At 36.0% G+C, this 19,491-nt stretch overlaps 1 protein-coding gene across 1 annotated transcript in view; it reads left to right on the forward strand.

The window, feature by feature from the left end:
• Nucleotides 1-16,190, forward strand: part of ADAMTS19 (ADAM metallopeptidase with thrombospondin type 1 motif 19) — a 250,726-nt gene extending 234,536 nt beyond the window's left edge. The window contains exons 22-23 of the mRNA XM_028103681.2: nucleotides 13,801-13,978; nucleotides 16,039-16,190. Of these exons, the coding sequence (XP_027959482.1) occupies nucleotides 13,801-13,978; nucleotides 16,039-16,190 (330 nt within the window). The remainder of the gene's footprint in view (nucleotides 1-13,800; nucleotides 13,979-16,038) is intronic.
• Nucleotides 16,191-19,491: the final 3,301 nt, after the last annotated feature.

A 19,491-nucleotide genomic window follows, 5' to 3' on the forward strand; every position in this document is an offset into this window, starting at 1 on the left:
TTACTAAGACTGATATTTACCAAAGATCCGAATGTCATCCTTTTTATAAGACTAAATTTATATTAATCTATGAATTCTTAAGTCTTGCATTCCCCACATTAAGTTCCATGGAAAACTCATTCCTTGGGATATGGTCTCCAGGTGTGAGAAATAATGTAGTTAAAGATAATCAAAAACTGTTTGCTATAGGACTTTCAGATCCTTTAACAAATTTTTCTATACTTGGTAAATCTCAAAGAGAGACTCTAGTGTTTCTTTTTTTTTTTTTTTCTTTTAACCAAAGATCACTTTTGCAGAGCATATAGCTAGTTTGTTATTTATTGTAATACACTTTGGGAAGGGTTACATTAGATTACTCAAATTTGAAATACTACTTTTGTAAGTGCTTTTTTTGAAACAGGAAAAAATTTGTAGATTGAAACCAAACTGAAATTATCTATAATCTAGAAAACTCTTCTTGGTGGATTAGCATTTCTATATAGCATTATTTCTCTAATTATGTCTACAAGTCATTGGAAAGATAACTGCCTACCATTTTTTATAATTAGAGTCTCCTAAGACAGGAAGATTTGAGCAGCTACCTCATAAAAGGACATGAATCTGTCACACTGAAATCTATCATTCTTGGATAGTCAATGAATTAAAGAAATCAGAGGTTGTGGGTTTGGTTTTAAACATTTGGGCAAGATGTCCTACAGAAAACATACTTTACATTATAGGAATATTTACTTCGAAATCCATTTGTCTCTGAGTAAGCTGTTCATAGTAAAGAAATTACTCAGTGATAAACAGGATACTTTTCATCAGGAAAGACTTTCTACTGTCTTGTTCAGATACATCCACTGAGCTTTTACACAATTTGCTATTCAGCATTCTATCTGAAGAAGATAGCTGTCTTCTAAACCATGCACTAAATCCCCAAACTATTGGCTATCAAATTGTTTTGCCTCTGACTCTTTATACTGCAAGAGAGTGGGGCATTTTTTGCATTGCTACCATTTTTAGTTTTAAAGTCTCCTAAGAATCTGATCTCTTGTCCCAGGTACATTAAAAAGGGGGGGGTGCTTTGGTGGCTCAGTCAGTTAAGCGTCTGCCTTCAACTCAGGTCATGAATCCTGGGTTTTGGGATTGAGCCCCGCATCGGGCTCCCTACTCAGCGGGGAATCTGCTTCTCCCTCTGCCTCTGCCCCTCCCCTCTGCTCATGCTCCCTTCTCTCTCTGCTCTCTCTTTTTCAAATAAATAAATATTAAAAAAATAAATTTATAAAAAAAACAAACACAAATTTTAAAATGTTTGAATTACTCAAAGTTATCAAAGCATTTGGCTGATATGATTGAACATAGCAGAAATATATTAGCTTAAAAAGAGTGATGCACACATACTATCTGTGTTATATCTTCTATCTAGAGAAAATTTGTAATTTAGATTGAAGTGGTGTCTGTGTGTATATATATATGTAATGTATATATTATATATGCATATACATGTCTAAGTATAAATGCAGATATAAGAACATGTATTTAACATCCTTTGGATTGGAAAATGCAAGAGGATTTTTTTAATCCATAAGGCTTAATTATACTGTCTTCTTAATAAATCATTGAAAAATTGCTAGACTTATAAAATAATACTATCAATGCTCTTTTGCTACATACCAGGGTATCTGTAATTTCACTTTATAAATCATACCTGAAAGCATTTCAGTAAATAAATATGACTTAATTAAAAAATTACTCTTGATGTTCTTTATAGGGTATAGAGCATGGAACATGCCAAAATTCATTTTGGGGACATTGAGTGTCAGTAGGTGGTTGGATGGGGATGGAAAGTTTCCACTAAAAAATACAAAGAAATTTGGTAAGAATGTTATAAAATTCAGTAGTCTTAGCACTGAGTGTTTTTTACTTGGGTGTAGTGAAGTATATGTTTACCAAATAGAGGATATCCAGAGATAGAACCAGATCACCAGGACTACCAGAGAAAGACATCTTTAAAATGAAAGAAACATACGCAAATGATTAGCCAGTTAGAAAGGCATCATATGGGGTCTTTGGATGCAGAATGTAACAAAAGGGAAAATTATTTTACCAGGTCCCTGGTTTTGCTTAAGTTTGTCTGGGACACCCAGAGAGCCCAGGAGCACAATCAGCATCAATCTTGTATGCCAGAGAGCAGTTCCACAGGCCCCCTAACCTCATTCCTACATCTGTAAAATGTGCCAAAGCGACTGTGGGTCTTTCTGAATATCACAGTGCTCTAACTGTGCAAGTAAAAGTAATAATCCAGTGTCAGTGATGCAGTGGTCCAAATGGTGCCTAGTCCAAAGAAGAGTATTTAGAGCTACTTAAAATGAGAGATCTACTTTAGAGACAAAACACAAATTGATTGGATTAGAAATATATAAACCTGTAACTTTATATACTGTATACAGAATATGTACAAGTCCATATAGGAAAATAAAACTAGGAAACATGTTTAGATATAAACACACACACACACACATGCATGCGCATGTGCTTCAGGGCTCAGAAAGGCAACAAGGGATGTTTATTGAGGGGTGCCATGGGACAAACAGAAAGCTCCATCTACAGAGAGCAAATTCTACTTCTTTCTGCCCAGGTGCCTCCACATACCTGTTTCCCCATACTACTAAGATTGGATGTTATCACACTTTTTTTTAATCAATTTGATAGGTGAGAAAAATGATATCTCATTTTGAAATGCACACATTCTTTGACTCCACAACTCCAGTGCCAAAGATTTTCCTTACAGACATTCTTACCTAATTTGCTAACCATATTTATGAAGATACTCATTGCAGCCTTCTTTGGCACAACAAAAATTTGGAAACAACCCATATGTCCATTAACTAGTTATATAAATCATAATACCATATTCAAACAGTACCATACTGTAGTTTTTAAAAATATATTTATAGATAAGTACATAATGATGGGAAGGTTTCTCCAAGACCTACTATTAAGTGGGCAAATATTATGCAGAAGAGTCATATAGTATGGACTAAAGTTGTTTACATGTATTATTTTTATACATATTAAAAATTTGGGGGTACCTGAGTGGCTCAGTCAGTTAAGCATCTGACTCTTGGTTTTGACTCAGGTCATGATCTCAGGGTCCTGGGATCGAGCCCCACCTTGGGCTCCATGCTTGGCATGGAGTCTGCTTGTCCCTCTCCCTCCCCCTTCTGCTCCTTCCCCAGCTTGCATGCTCCTGCTCTCTGTCAAATAAATACATAAAATCTTTTTCAAAAAATTTTTTGCACAGATATACAAAGAATAGTTTATTTGAATTACATTGGAAAAAAGGGCCTTCTGTGCTTATAATTCTACTATATCCATATATTACTTTTAATTTTATAAACAGGTTAACATTTTCTGTCTGAAATTAAAAGAAAACTCATACTTTCCTAATACTTAAATATTTGCAGGCTACCGTGTCAAAACTGACTGATGTCATGGATATAGAAAGTTGCCGAGAGAATATTACAAAATTCCTAGGGAGGAGAGAAGATTGGGATCTGTAAGAGGTATGATAGCTCAGTGTATGGAGTCCTACAGCCTTGGGTTTGAAATCTGGATCTTCTGTTCAGATAAGTTAATGAGTCCAAATGAAATAATTCATGGAAAGTTCTTCACATAGTGTCAGATACGTAGTAACCAAGTAGATGCTGGCCATTCATGTAGTAGTGTAAGTAGAGATGAGGAGAAATGGTTGGCTTTGAGAAATTTTGAGGTTAAAATGAACAGAACTGGGGTTGGTTATTTGTGGGGGGAGATAAGGAAGAAGCAGTTATGAAGGTATTAAGAAGGACTCCCAGGTTGGCCTTCTGGTCTGAACAGTTTGTACAGATGATGCTTCTATGATAGGAAATAGGAAACCCTAAGAGAAGAGTCAAGTTGGAGGGGAAAGATTTCCACTTCTCCTTTGAACTGTGTTTCATTTGCCCATAAAAGACTTAAATACTGGCATGTAGTAGGTAAAGATCAGAGAAGAGAAAGTGGGATGGAAATATAAATTTTGGAATCATCCACCTTTAGATGATGTTTAAATTTTTCAAGTCTCCTAAGTGTGCCCAAGGAGGGAGTGTAGCTGGAGGGAGTTGAGGGAGAGGCAGGCTGTGTCTTTATTCTCTGCCCAAACTTCAGTTGCCCTTGGACTCTGCCATCAGCATGCTAAGAGTTCCTGAAATTGTGTATATTTGAAACAAAATTCCTCATTTTATTTCCTCAAACCATACCCCACTCAAAATTTCCTTTTTCTTGAAAAATGTCAATTATCATCTTCCCAGCTCCCGGGGCTGGAAACTATCCTTGGCTCCTCTTCTTCATACAAGTAGGGTTTTGCTTCAGTTGTTTTTTTTTTTTTTTTTTTTGCTTCCAATATAATAATGCAGTCCTTTTTATTTTTTTCCCCCAGGATTAGAGTAACAGTTTCTAACGTGCTTCCTTCCCCGCGTACTCCTATTTCAGACCCATCCACTCACAGGGATGACTTCATCACTCTATCCTATAGCCTAAGTATTTCCAGAGAATTGCCTTTGGATATTCATGCTGGCATTCAAAGCTTTCCATATTCTGGTCCTAACTTGCCTATTGAGAACTGTCTTATTATTCTCATCAATTGGGTATCCCCACTAAGCTGAGGCCTGAGCAGTTTGTACTTGTACATTCTCTGTGTCTTTGTTGATAACTCTTCGCCTAGAATGTGTTTCCTCCAACTACCTGAGTCATTCAAGGACCATCTGAAGTGTCTGATTTTTCAAGGGCTTCCACAATAAATGACAGAATTTCTTTGCACTTAATGACTACGTTACTTTTTCTCAATTAATTATTTACTGCCTTATGTTGTTGCTGTCTGATTAAGAATATCTTGGGATGCCTGGATCCCTCAGATGATTACATGTCCGATTCTTAATTTTGGCTCAGGATCATGTCTCATGATTTCAGTGTCCCGGGATCGAGCCCCACATTGGGCTCCATCCTCAGCAGAGTCTACTTAAGATTCTCTCTCCCTCTGCTTACTCTCTCTCTCTTTCAAGTAAATAAATAAATTTTTTTAAAAAAGAATATTTTAACCCCCTTTACCCATCTCACAAATCTCTCTGCGTGACCAGAATATTGCATTACATTTAGTGATGTTTATTGAATAAATGATCACTAAACTTTTTCATCAAGTAAGCAAAAAATGTAGGCTACATCTAAACATTGCATTTCTTTTCTTCTGATCCATTTTATTTTCTGACTCTAATTCTGTTAGAACTACAATGTCACATATATTTTACTACAAAAGAATTAGTAACTAGCTTATTTTTCTTCAGGAAAATCAGTCAGTATAATTTTATGTAAATATATAACTCCCTTGACCTTCTTCTATATGGTGAGTCAAACTACTTAAAAAATGTGATTTTAAAAAAAAAAAAAAAGGTAAATGCACCCTTATTTGAGTAACATATTGCTTAAGCCAAAAAAGTGCTTAACATTGAGCTTTGAGGTAGCTGGTGGACTTCTTCTGCATTCTCTGGAATCCATGTGACTGAAATAGCTGACATCAGTTTAGATGGCAGTTATCTAACCTGGAAAGAAAGCAGTGGATGGAAGCAAAGCACACTTAGAATCTTCTCTGTGGCCTGGCAAATACTTGGTTTATTTCAGGTTGGCATAACTTAAAGGTAACTAGCATAGTGCTCTCTGTGCTATTTTAAACCAAGACTATATTAAAACAAACAAAACAAAACATACACACTTCTCTCACATGGCCACGGAGGGATCTGATCCATTTTGGACACAGAATTGTTCGACTAGACCTGGAAAGCATTTTATTTGAAAAGGAAATTCAGTCGCCGTCATTCCAAACAGTTCTCTCTGGCGGGAAGATGTTTCACTGGAATGATAGAGATAAAATAGAAATGTCTCGATAATCTTTTTTCACCTCTCCAACACCGTGTGATTCATAGGCTAGCAGAATCACAAATGTGTTTAAGACTTTGTGTTTATTAATTGCTTCTTAATGCAAAACATCTTTTTTCTTCCATTACTGTGGTGATCAATGTGTACTTTGATATAAAAATGATTTGGGGGGTTAATTTGACGGCCCTTTCATAACATATTCACTTCTCTGCTACTCGTTCATAAGCTATTCTGCTTGATTGTGCCACACACATTTCCTTGATTTGCTCTAATGACATGCAGACATTTTCATTAAAGAGGAAAGAATAGTTTGAACTGTAGAACTAAATGATGAATTAATTAAACACATATGCAGAAAAAATCCTCAAACGTCTGACCTCTAGGAATAGATTCAATTCCAAATACCCATGTGTTAAATAAGGCAGATGAACTACTTTAAAAAGACGCTGAAACACTGACCAAAATACATAGCAAATCTTAAAAAACAAACCTAACTTTTGTTCCTTAGTATGCTTGTTTCACACTCACTTTATTAAAAAGTTGAAAGATGGAACTGCCAAACATATACATAAATGAATAGGAATGCTGCGCTAATAATTTCCAGTAGAAGTCATCATTTACTTTCCTTATGAGGTCCACTCTCCACTGCGAACGCTAATTCACTCTTGTTAAACCACTCTGGAATAATCCACTTATTCCCAAAGACAAATTATCCAAGTCAATGCTGTTAACCTTGTTATAGATTGGCACTGATCATTAGAGATTATATCAGGTTCTGTGAGATTGCCTATTATATTGGTTTCAAAAATTTTTTTGAACTCTGTTTGCCAGTGACAATTTTCTCTTAATTTAGGAATTCCTATTTCATACAGAGGCCAGCTGGAAATGAGTAAAGCATTACAGAGCCTTCCTTAGCTGTTGGCCTAGAGAATACACATTCTCTCCAAAATATATATCTTTGGCACAGTCTAGAAGAAAGGAATCTCGGGTAATCTCCCTGCTGGCCAAGTGTGAGAATTATTATTTTTAACCCCTGAATATACTGAAATTTGTTTGTGTTTCTAAAGAACTCAAAAGCAAACCAGGGTTAGTTATGTTTGTTAGCCAACAAAACTGTAAATAAATATCTTACGGTAGTATTTTTACTGTTGAGTTTTCCGCCTCTTTGGTGTGATATTTCAGAGGACATTTGACAGCATTTACAGCTTGAAGAGTTTTACAGTTTAATATACACAGATTAATAGTTCTATAAACTCACTGGCAAACTAGTTGACTATTTAACTGAGTCTACAAATTTATTTATACCACACTGTCCCAGTGTGTTGCCAAATCCAAGTTATCTAAGTATCCAGGGCAACAAATAACTAGCACCAAAACATTGTCTTTGTAACTCTTCCAATGTCCTGAAAGGAGAGGTAAGAAACTATCATTTAACCAACAATTTTAAAGTTTGGTACTTTACTACAGAATCTCCATACCTAAGACTTGATGTGGAAGTGGTTTTTAGCTCCATGTTCAGAATCACGTATGCAGAGTAGAACTACTTGCTCTCAGAACCTATCAAGTACAGAAGCACTGTAAGAATCAGAGATCAGTGCAAAGAATGAGAGTCTCCTCTCTACATAGGTGAGTAGTTAAGAGATATTTGTGGATATGCCATTTATAAAGAATTCTTAAGTGAAAATAACTTTTCTAGAAGTATGTAGATCACTTCTTAGACAAGAAGAAAACAATGTTCTTTGATGAATTTAACAGAGATATGACACTTGATAGATTTTACCATGAGCTGTTATGGAAATTCCTACATGATTCATGAATTTTCAATTGACAGAAAGATAATTCTATTACTTTGCAAAAGTAGATTCAAGTAGTGCGATGGACAAGACCTATGAACATTGAGAACCTCTGAAAATCATTCTCTGTGATTTTGACAATTTATAAATTTGTATGTGGCTATTTCTTGGTGCTTATGTAGCTCTTTTTCTTTGAATTAAGCATGTTTTACTTATATAAGTGTATTACAGAGCACGTTTGCTGTCATTCACTACTATTTAGTAAATTTATGTCACTCAGCATAATGGTATTCATAAAAACTTTAGGGAACAATACATGTAGATTATTTTTAAAAGATGCAGATTCTTGATAAACATATTCAAATCTATCATAAAAGGAACATTTCTATATAAAATAATGAGAATTTAGCAGCAGAGTACACTCATATTTTCTATGTAGTGTTCGATGCATTAAAAACTTATTTATACCACTGTGCTAATTAAGACCTAATTATCTTCAATCTTTCAAGATTAGACTTGAAAACAAATAATTTCATCAGGCATCAATAAAATGTCTCAAGATATACAGCCTTTTCTTGAACACCTTCTCTGAGTAGTTTACATGTTTTTCAAAGTCTTAAACCAAGACCTGAGCAACACTGTCTAATAATGCCATAAATAATATGTCAGGAGTGAAATGTCCATGGTAAGTTTCTCCCTGCAGTTCACACATTGGGCAAGGCCTCAACTCTCATCCATCTTTTGTGATGGAGGGAAGGATTCCACACCTTGGCCTACCCATGAGATGGACTTCACAGCCATTCAGAGTTCATTTCATCTCTTTCTATAATAATGCCACATAGTTAAGAGTTTGCTAAGAAAGTTTTTAGTGTGTTTGTTTTTCGTATGTTTTTTCTATTTCCCTTCATGTGTTTGCATTTAGACCAATTCATAAGTTTGTGAAACCAAGCTGGCCCCTGTCTACTGCAGGGCTATCATCTAACTCAGTACGAATAACTTTCCAAGACTTATATCTGTATCTAACACCAGGTCATCCTTGGCCATTTTTAGAAAAATATATGAGCCAAGGAAACATCCACTATATGCTTCCCCCAACTTGTACATCGCTTGCTTCTCCAGATATTTTTCTTCCAGTTAGTTCAAATGAAATTTTCTTAGGTAGAATAAAGTCTGTTAGTTCTTATTACCTGGCACAAGAATGACAGAAAGAAAATAAAATTTCAGGTAATAGAAATGGTTATAAGGTTCTATAAATGTGTATCTCGTTTTAAAAGAGGATAAAGCGTTCTTATTGATTTTCCAACATTTGTATTCATGGTTCTCATTTACTAAACGATTTCCCTAATTATTTTAATAGTCCAAAATGTGAATTATTGAGAAAGTTTCCCTAACCATGCTTAGTGTTTGACATGCAAGGTACAGTGTAAACATAATTTAATCCAGTGTTAGAAGTTGTCACTAATGTTCCAGGGCCAGGAAGGATTTGTTCCATTAAAAGAGAAATCTATGGTGACATTATGTAAAGATATGACCCATGTGTTCCCGAGTTCAAGGAAGGTCATAATTTTCTCAAGTAGACTGAAATGATGCATCTCACTAGGTCAGTAAAAAAAATTTCACTTCCAGAGAATTTGGGGCTCATTTTTTGGTGGGAAAGAGGGATTACCAATACTAGTTCTCCTTGTACCCTGTAATCTTGGTCAAAATTAACTCCAAAATCATGTGAGCAATTTTCTAAATGGTTTAAGTTTGTTCTAAAGATTATGGTTTCCTTTTTACTCTGGTAAATCTGGGACATCAAGATTGCATTTCCTGTTCATAATTAAAGGCTTCTAGTTCATGGAATTGATTCATGAGGTGCTTTGTTTCAAAGGTCCTTCGGGCAAGATTAACTGTTGAGTTTTTGTCAGACAATACAAGTCTCTCTTTTTAAAATACTCTAGTCAGTGAACTTTCCTTGTAAAAAAAAAATATCAAATGGCAAGTTATCAGGTACACCTTGTGTTTCTTTACCCCTTGCTGGCAAATTAATGTTGACATTTTAGCGTTTTAGCCTCGAGTGAAAGTCTAGAATGCTGCCTTGTTTCAAATACATTTTAAATTTACTTGGTACTTTTGTGAAGAGCAAGATTTAGAATGTATTAGATAAAAAGACGGAGGGAGGGAGGGAAGGAAGGTAGGAAAGAAGAGGAAAAGGGAAGGAGAGAGAGAGAAGGAAAAAGCCATTGAAATTAATCTGAGATGTATAAAAACACAGCGTAAAGAACAGCATATTTGGAATCAAAAGACTTGCATTTGATGTTTGTCTCTCCTTTTTGTGGAGCAAGTCTGTCACCCCTCCCATGAGTCCTTCTCTGATCATTCCGCATTTGAATTACTAAGTCCCAGACCCCAGACTTTCCCAAGCTCTCCTTCCTGGCATTAGTGTTTCCATGGCACTTGTCAATATCTAATGTACAATGAAATTTAAATCTTTATTTTCCTGCTCCTTCCTATTAGAATGTAAACTCCTTGGGGGCATGTATTTCTGTCCATTTTATGTACTGTCGTATCCCAATATCCAGAACATTGTTTGGCACATTGTGGACTTGCAGTAAATGTTGAATGAGTGACAGAATGAAATAATCTCTATGGACCTCACTCTTTTCATTTTTAAAGTTATGAGGATTATGACAAAGTTTAACCAAGACATTCTGTGTAAAAGCGTATTAGATATGCTTGAAATGTAATAGCTATTTCCGGTGTCCACTCATTTGTGTTTATCATCTAATACATAGATCTACCAGTAAAATGTCTGTAGATGAGGTGACTGTATGCCCCAGATTACCCAGGACTGTCCAATGTGTGCCTGTAAGTATAGGAATAATAATTTTAACCACTTCTATCACAAGTGACCCTGATCTGGGTGAGAAATTACATGCTCACCCTGTCTCAAGACACATCATGCATGTGAATTGTCTTTAAGGCAAACAAGTTTATCTCCTATCTTATAACATGGGTTATAGCAAAACAGAACAAAAAAGCCCTTCTAATTCACCAATGTTTAAGTTAATAGTAAGATATGAGGATTAGAGGTCCATTGGGCAGGATAGGGACAGGAAAAGATATCTGACTATTAACATAAAGAGGAGTAGTAGCAATGTTCTACTATCAAGTAATGCTTAAGCATCCGATCTCTGAATTTAGTATATGTGAGTTGAAATTCCAGTTCCACTACTTCCTAACTGTAAATCTTTAGGCAATTTATTTCACTTATTTGAGCCTCTATCTTATCTGTGTAAAAGGGATAAAACTAGTATTCATGGGCTTCATATGAGATACCAAAATAATTATGGCCTAACACAGGCCCTGACATATAATAGATACTAAGTAAGTGCTAACTAGTGTTAGTATCGTATGAAGTAAAATCTTCTGGAGGTAGTGGTTATCAGTTTCCCTTGATCCTAAAGCAGCAAACTGTCGTTCTATAGGGCTACACATTATTTAAAATACTAAACAATGGGAAAAAATTAAAAATTAATTAATTAAATATTAAACACTTGGCTAAAAGTGGATGAAATTGCCCAACTTCTGCATTGTTTCATAATCTGTTTCTGAGTTCATCTGTTTTATATGTTTTAGTGTCTTGTTAATAAAGTTTACTGATGAAAGTACCAACTCCATCATATTAACCATTATTGCTGTCTTTATTTTCTGCATGGGATCCTGAACATAATGGGTGATCAATCAGTACTTGAAAATTCAATAAATGATTGGATATTCTGAGACATTTAAACAAACTATAATCTTGACAGAACCTGTGTCATATCATTGTTGGCTGGCACACTGAATAATTAGATGATGAAATTAGAGAGTCATCTCTGTTACGAAGCTTCACCACTTAACAATTGCCCCACTACAGTAACTTTTCATAATTAGAGATTGGGGATTTTTACTTTCGTAGTAATTTAGACCCAAAAGTGTAGTTATAATCTACCGCAATGCCTTCCTAACAAAAAGGAAAAATAAGTCCCAGGTAAATTAGTTGCAACAGACAATATTAGAACCCAGTCTCCTCATTTCAAGGCCAGAATTATTTTGGCTCTTTCTTTTAACCTCTGTCTCTCTTTAATCATAGTGACATGATTTGAGGAACTATCCACTTGTTTAGTAGTATCTTCTATAATGAAGTAAGAGCTAATTTAGAAGCTACCTTGTGATTTCAATTGTTTCATTTCAAATATCTGTTCACTTTTCACCTATATGCAATAAAATTTTTACCAAAATGTATTTTATAAAGATTATTACTAGTAAGAGCCTGATTTTTTATTACTAAAGTATGCTCATGAAAATTAGCTCCTAAGGCTATTAGACTATTTTTTCATTTTCATTTTTTATTTTTTATTTAAAAAAGGTTTTAGACTATTTAATTTTGTGATAAAGCTTATTCTGTTAGTTTCAAAGGCAGAAATGATTCTGTTTTACTTAAATGAATTATAGAACTTCCATTATTTCCTGGATACTATTTTCATTTCCAGGTCATTCCCAGATTGTTACAAAACTTAACTTGCATAAGGAATGCAACTAACATCTTTTTCTCTTATGAGTTTTCAAATTTTATGAAAGGCACTATTTAACCATTATCTGCTAAAATTATGTACTTTGAGTCATCATGTGTCAATAGTTACTTTATTTTATTTTTTACAGTCCTGAAAAACAATGTACTTTTATTTGTTCTTGTCCTTTGGAGTTGATATAATTCTGTACAACTATTTGGCTACATATGGCTAAATCTTTACTATGTAGAAAATAATATGATTAGCAAATAAATCATTATTTTCAGAAACAAAGCCATATTTACTCTTTCATATGTAATTTTGATCCCATAAAATAGTTGTATTTTCACAGTCAAATAAGCATCCGTTTATTTGTGTAACAAATTAAATCTGGTGATACATTTGGACCCAGTATACTTGTCTAATAAAAGACCACTGTACATCAAGTGTGTTCTTCTTTGTAAAATATCTTACAAATGAAGAAAAGTCCATTTAGCTAAAATATAAGGAATTTATTAAAAGGATATTTTATTTTAAAAAATCCAGGTTATGGGCACCTGGGTGGCTCAGTTGGTTAAGCATCTGCCTTTGGCTCAGGTCATGATCCCGGGGTCTTGGGAGCAAGTCCCACATCGGACTCCCAGAGCAGGGAGCCTGCTTGCTTCTCCCTCTGCCTCTGCCTCTCTCTCTCTCTCTCTCTCTCTCTGTCTCTCATGAATAAATAAAATCTTTTTTAAAAAATCCAGATTATCATATTTTTATTTGCACAATATTGGTTGTCATGTATTCATGCAAGAAATAGCAGTTATTGCAGGAATACATCACACTGATAAGCCATGTTGATTGTGTTAGCAAGTATCTTAAGACCAGAGCAATGAAGTGAATGGGTACGTGAAAGATTACCACAGGATCCAGCTCCACGGCTGGGCACATGCTAACTCTTGAGCCTCAGTGACTGCATTAAAACAATAATGAATTTGTAGGGCACCTGGGTGGCTCAGTCAGTTAAGCATCTGCCTTCGGCTCAGGTCATGATTTTGGGGTCCTGGGATTGAGCCCCGGGTCGGGCTCCCTGCTCCGGCGAAGAGTCTGTTTCTCCCTCTCCCTCTGCCCCTCCCCCTGCTCATGCTCTCTCTCTCTCTCTTTCTCTGTCTCTCTCTCTAATAAATAAATAAAATCTTAAAAAAATAATGAATTTGTTGCAAACTAGATATTAGAACTTTAAACACTGTCCACCTCAGTGCATCACTGGTATCGTTCACTGTACTGTGTTTCCCTCCAAGTCATACTCTCCCCCTTTCTTTCTCCTTCTTTAGTCACCTATGTCCTTCATGACCCAGTGCTGTGCCTGAGGTCAGCCAGAGGTTCTGAACAGCGGTGTGCCCAAGTTATGAGTATCGACATTTCTGACCCCCGTTTTGCATCAACTCTGAATGTTGTGACTCATGTTAAATTTTAAGGAAGGGATGGATGGGAAAAGCGGCTCACAATCTAGAAAAAGGAAAGAGCAACAAGGACTTTTAACACATCTTGTATCTCTCCAGTGCTCAATCACCTGTGGCAAAGGAATGCAGTCCCGTGTTATCCAGTGCATGCATAAGATCACAGGAAGACATGGAAATGAGTGTTTTTCTTCAGAAAAACCCGCAGCATACAGACCGTGCCACCTTCAGCCCTGCAATGAGAAGATTAATGTAAATACCATAACATCACCCAGGCTGGGTAAGCAGACCAAAAAGGGGATGGTTTTGAGAAACATGGAAATGTTCATGGCTTCTTCTGTTTTGCATATTATTGTAAAGTTCAGTTCTTAATCTATAGGAGTTAGTTTTGTTCTGACTAAACGGGATATATTTAACTATAGTTTAGGGCAAATGGTCAGGAGGTAAAAATTCCTAAAGACTAAACACTTAGGATTCCTGAAGCTATCTCCTCAGTGCCTGGTCCTGGAAATACGAATGCCACACCTCTCAAGGTCATCTTATAAAGGGTTGCAGGATGTAACCATATTTTGGGTTCTGACCAGATGCGTGGCAGAACTATCGACACGAAGATAATGTCTCTGGAAAGGTGAGGTTGTGGTATGTATCTTAGATCTCTCCATTGTTAATAGCCTTCCTTTTGATCCTGGGTACAAATTATCCTTTGGAGAGACATAGAGTAAATATGACTTTCAAGAAGAGTGGGTACCTGGATCTAAACCACTGAAAAAGAGGTAACAGTTTTGAATCCTTAAGGACATAATATTATATACAAATAAATGCTAGTAACATATTGATTTACATAGTTTCTTATGTTATAAATGGTTTCATATATACTCTCAATTCATGCTATTCAATCTAATGTATCCTCAATAAATAGATTATGTATTTTAAGTAAATACAGCCTACACTTGCCTAAAAAAATTTCGTAAATGAATTAGCCTTTATTTCTTTGACAATTAGGGACTTTAAACAGCACTGCTACCTGACTGTAGTTGGGTTAATTTATGTTTAACACCTTCACTTTTAATCTGTGTGTACAACCTAGGGGTAACAATTTAATCGTACAGAACCATATTGCCAAAATGAAAGGAGTTTCATTGTCTTAGATATTTTTTGAGCATAGGATTCAGTCAAATGGAAAAGTCTGGTTCTTCACAGAAATACAAAAATTCTCTTTTTCAAGCCAAATAATTAACATTTCTAGGAAATAATCAGTTCAAGTAGAATTAAGAGTAGTTAAGACAAAAAGTTAAGCAATCCTAGAGCAGATGCCCTAAATCCATGTATTCAAAACAACATAATCCCTTTCTCTAGCAATTAGCTGGAGTCCTTCTTGAAGTATCATGTGGCAGAAATTGATGGATTACAAGAAAAATTTAATTAAAATTGCATTTTCTCTATTTATTATTTCTTGAAGGTATATCCCCAACCACACAAGCACAGTGGAAACCCGGAGGTTTTAAAAAGTAAAATAATGATTCATCTTAGAATGGTGGCAAAAGAAAGATTCCACATACTTTATAACTGTAAATTTCAATCACTTCTGATAATCAGCTCTGATTTTAAAGATGTGTGAAATCAAGATCCCCAGATAGCCCACCTAGATATGTCTGCTCTCAAAGAAATAAGGGATATGAGGGCGCCTGGGTGGCTCAGTCGTTTAAGCGTCTGCCTTCAGCTCAGGTCATGATCCCAGGGTCCTGGGATCAAGTCCCGCATCGGGCTCCCTGCTCGGCAGGGGGCCTGCTTCTCCCTCTCCCACTCCCCCTGCTTGTGTTCCCTCTCTCGCTGTCTCTCTCTCTGTGTTAAATAAATAAAATAAAATCTTTTTAAAAAAAAAGAAAGAAGGTATATGAAATAAGTGTGAGCATATTTGTTTTGCTATTTCATCCATAACCATACTTATTCATTTGTATCCCATAAAAGTGGATATAGCGAGCATAGTCATTTTTTCTTTTTAATCTTCTCAACTAAAAATCCAAAAGAAGCTTAAATGAAAGCCATTTGTATTACAACTCACTGAATTTGGGAAGTCTAGCTTTAATGAGTCTGAAAGAGCTCCTAAGTAAGACCATTATTTATTCATTTTATTCCTTACCATAAGATGTGTGTGTGTGTGTGTGTGTGTGTGTGTGTGTGTGTGTGTGTGTTTCTTTATCTCTTTTAAGTTCCAGAAGGCAGTATAAATGGGTCAAAGTGAATGTTCAAAATCTCCCCACTTAAATGATTGCTGTTTGTTTCTGCTCCTGACACCTAGGGTAGCTGCATGCATTGAGTTCCCTCATTTCTGCTTCACAGCCGCACTGACGTTCAAGTGCCTGGGAGATCAGTGGCCTGTGTACTGCCGAGTGATACGCGAGAAGAACCTATGTCAGGACATGCGGTGGTATCAGCGCTGCTGTGGCACATGCCGGGACTTCTATGCCCAGAAGCTGCAGCAGAAGAGTTGACCTCAAGCAGGCTGGCTGGCTCACAGCGCTTTGCAATTACATTATTTATAAACACACACACTAGCATGTTTTTCAGACCAAATATTATCAGATTACATATAATTTAATCAAATTAATTTATTTTTGTGCCTGCCAAACATCCAGTATGGTGTTTGTTTGGGCTATACAAACATTTTGACGTATACTATATGGCTTCATAAATAATTTTATATGAATAAGTTGGATCCAGTTTCCAGAATCAAAATAAAAAGGGAGGAAAAAAAAAGAAAAATATAAGATCATTAGGCTCTAAAAAAATTTTTTTGTTTCAGTTAGGGCTGTCCCTAAGGTGCTATTCTCTCCCTGCCAATACCATTGAGTTATCCAGAATGTATACTAACTTAGTGTAATCGTTTAGTTATATATGGAGAGAAATCATTTTTGGTTTTTGGTGTCTTGATGCAGAATTAGCCCATTTTCTGTAATCTACAGGAAATGTGTAAACATAACAAACCTCATAGTGTTGAACAGGTTTTTAGAGAATGTATTATGAATTTGGTTCAGATTTAGAAATATCCATAGGAAAAATTCTACTGTAATTATAACCTTATTTTAATAATGGAAAAAAAAGTCAAAATAGAGACTTTGATCATGTTCATGAACATGTACTTGAACACAAGTATTTTAACAATGAAACACTGTAATGATTTACACTGAATCACCATTGCACTGTTGATATAGTATAGAGAAACCAGTATAGAAATGATAACATCCTACAAAAATATGTATTATTTTAACATGTTGTCATTAGATTTTAGCTTTTCTTAAAATATTTTGAACAAAGAAAGCAGTGATCCACCCATCTCCTTGTATCTTTTTAGCAGATTTATAAAAGACCATAGTACTTAGCCTCACAAATCATAAGGAGAAAATTTACCAAATATTTTCAGCTTTTTCCCTAGAAACAAGAAAGAAACAAAAACACTTATAATACTGTGGTAGTTTCATTGTGTTTTTTCCTTTTGAAAACTAAAAAGTTTTACAATTCTGTGAAACGTTAAAAGAACCAGCTTAAATGTTTTCTTGTGAGAAAATGTTGTACATGATTCACATGATTTCTTAGATTTTTTTCAATAAAATATGTGAAGCTTCCTGTTGGGAGGCAGTTCTTCATAGGTCTCTCATGTCTCTACATGTCTTGGCACTGTCTTCTTTTGTTCGGGAGCGTCTTCTAAGGAATGTTTGTATAATGAGCAGCCCTGGAAGATTGAGATGGTGCAGCAAAGAGCAGACATGCTGACTTCTCATTATAAATAGGTTTCTGGCCCTAAAATGGGGGTCCCTCTCCTGTGATATAAGCCACCGCATGTGTAGATATCACGTGGCTCTCTTGGTGTCCCTCTGGGGCAATTGGGGCTCAGGAAACCAGTGCAAGAAAATGCTGACTCTCTTCTACTGCTCTTGCTGTGAGTAATAAAGTCCTTTGTCTCTAACTCAGGGGTCTTCTGTCTTTTGCCCTGAAAATGTGCTGGCTCACGTGATAGATTGTAAGTAGAGTAAAACCTCAACATCTGTGCAGTTTGTGATGCTTCCTCTTTCATGTGTTTTACCTTCATTTTAATATGGGGGGGCATTTGGTTTCTAGATGGCCCCTTACTTATGTATATCCTTTCATTTAATTGCTGAAATAGGAAATTAACCAATATCAACACATCTTAAGTAAGAGAGTAGGGGCATGAGAGAGGTCAAAATTACTTAGTAAGAGGAGACATTCTCAATTACGTCCCTTGATTCCTAAATCCATGAATCTAGGTAGAAATATCACCATATATTGGTGGATGAATCAGACCAGATACAATATCGTCAGAATGTTTTCACCCAGCTGGTGCTAGAACTGAATATTAAAGAAAAAAAAAAAAGACATTGCATCTTTCTGTCAGGCCGTCTGCTTCAGGATGATGGGAGAACATGGTAATACCAGAGATTTACGTGAGCATGAGGCCTGTGCTACGTTTTATTTGCTGTAACATGGGTTCCCTGAAATAAAACAGCAAATAAAAGGAAGCAGTGGGCTGTCATGCTCATGCAAATTTCTGGTATTACCATGTTCCCCATCGCCCTGAAGCAAATGGCCCAATAGAACAGTGCCATATCTGTCTTTTTTTTTTTTTTTAATATTCAGCCTGGCACTAGTGTTGGGGGGTTGGGAATTACCAGTTCTGTGTCCTTCAGATCCTTCATGATAGTAGTTCTGAAATCCCTCCAAAAATGCAGTACTAGTTTTGTTTCCAGTTTGGGGATGTGGAGACAGTTCTAGGGTCTTCCACTGCCATCATCATCTTAAAGCCCTCATTCTATAGATCATGGAACCAACAAGGTAAGCAGGGGTTCTGCCAGTCTCTAAGTATTTCTATTCCAAATATGCCTTCCAGAATTAGGGAAATAACTATGGGGGTGGGGGGGGTTCAGAGACTCTTGGGTTCCTTATGAGCAGATTTAAGTCAAAACTTGATTAAATTATCTGATTTCCATAAGCTCTTGCTCTGACTTTGGGGCCACAGTAGGAATTTAGGATCACCAGAAATAGTATCAGATGAGATTCAGTAATCATCAAAAAGTCTAATTTTTTCCCTTCCCCCAGTAAGTACAGTGTGCCCATCAGGGAAAACCTGAAGGTAAATACACAGTATAAAATTGGACAGTGTAGCAGGATCCTTCCTTAAAATAATTCACCCTCCCCTTCATTCAAAGAGTCTGAGTCAGTGAACCTATTCTCATATGGAAATTGACCAAAGGAATGCAATATCCTGATGTGGTGATCCAAATCAGACCTCTTTTCACAAAGTCTAGAGATTTAATATTACGCAAATAAAGTTAAGACTTCAGTAGAATGCCCGTCTATTTCAGTCCTAGGGACTCCATGATCAATTAGCCAAAATCTTTGCAAGTCAAACCATTCTCTTTACCCCTTTGGTTCTGCTGCCCTTTACGGTAACCATTCCCATCTGGTCTCTGATAGTGAAATGCAGTCCTTTGGTTTCCTGCCTTTATGGAATTCCGTCATCCTCATTAAATTTAAGAAGCCCAGTTCTGCGGCAGCATTTCCTTATTCCAGACTTTCAGAGAAACGCCACTAGGAATAGGAAGTTCTTTCAGGATTCCAATCCAGCCTTTGCTGATGTGAAGGGAGTTCAAAGCTTGGTGAAGGAAATGCCCTCTGGAGCCTCTTAGGGGACATATTTAACCAGGTGGGTGAGCATCTATCATATTAAAACCAATCTCCCTAAATGTTGTACAATTTCCTATAGACTACATTGTAATA

Source organism: Eumetopias jubatus, unplaced genomic scaffold, assembly GCF_037043125.1.
Source record: "Eumetopias jubatus isolate StellerSeaLion01/CBP00866 unplaced genomic scaffold, mEumJub1_p1.0 scaffold_5, whole genome shotgun sequence".
Lineage (NCBI taxonomy): Eukaryota > Metazoa > Chordata > Mammalia > Carnivora > Otariidae > Eumetopias > Eumetopias jubatus.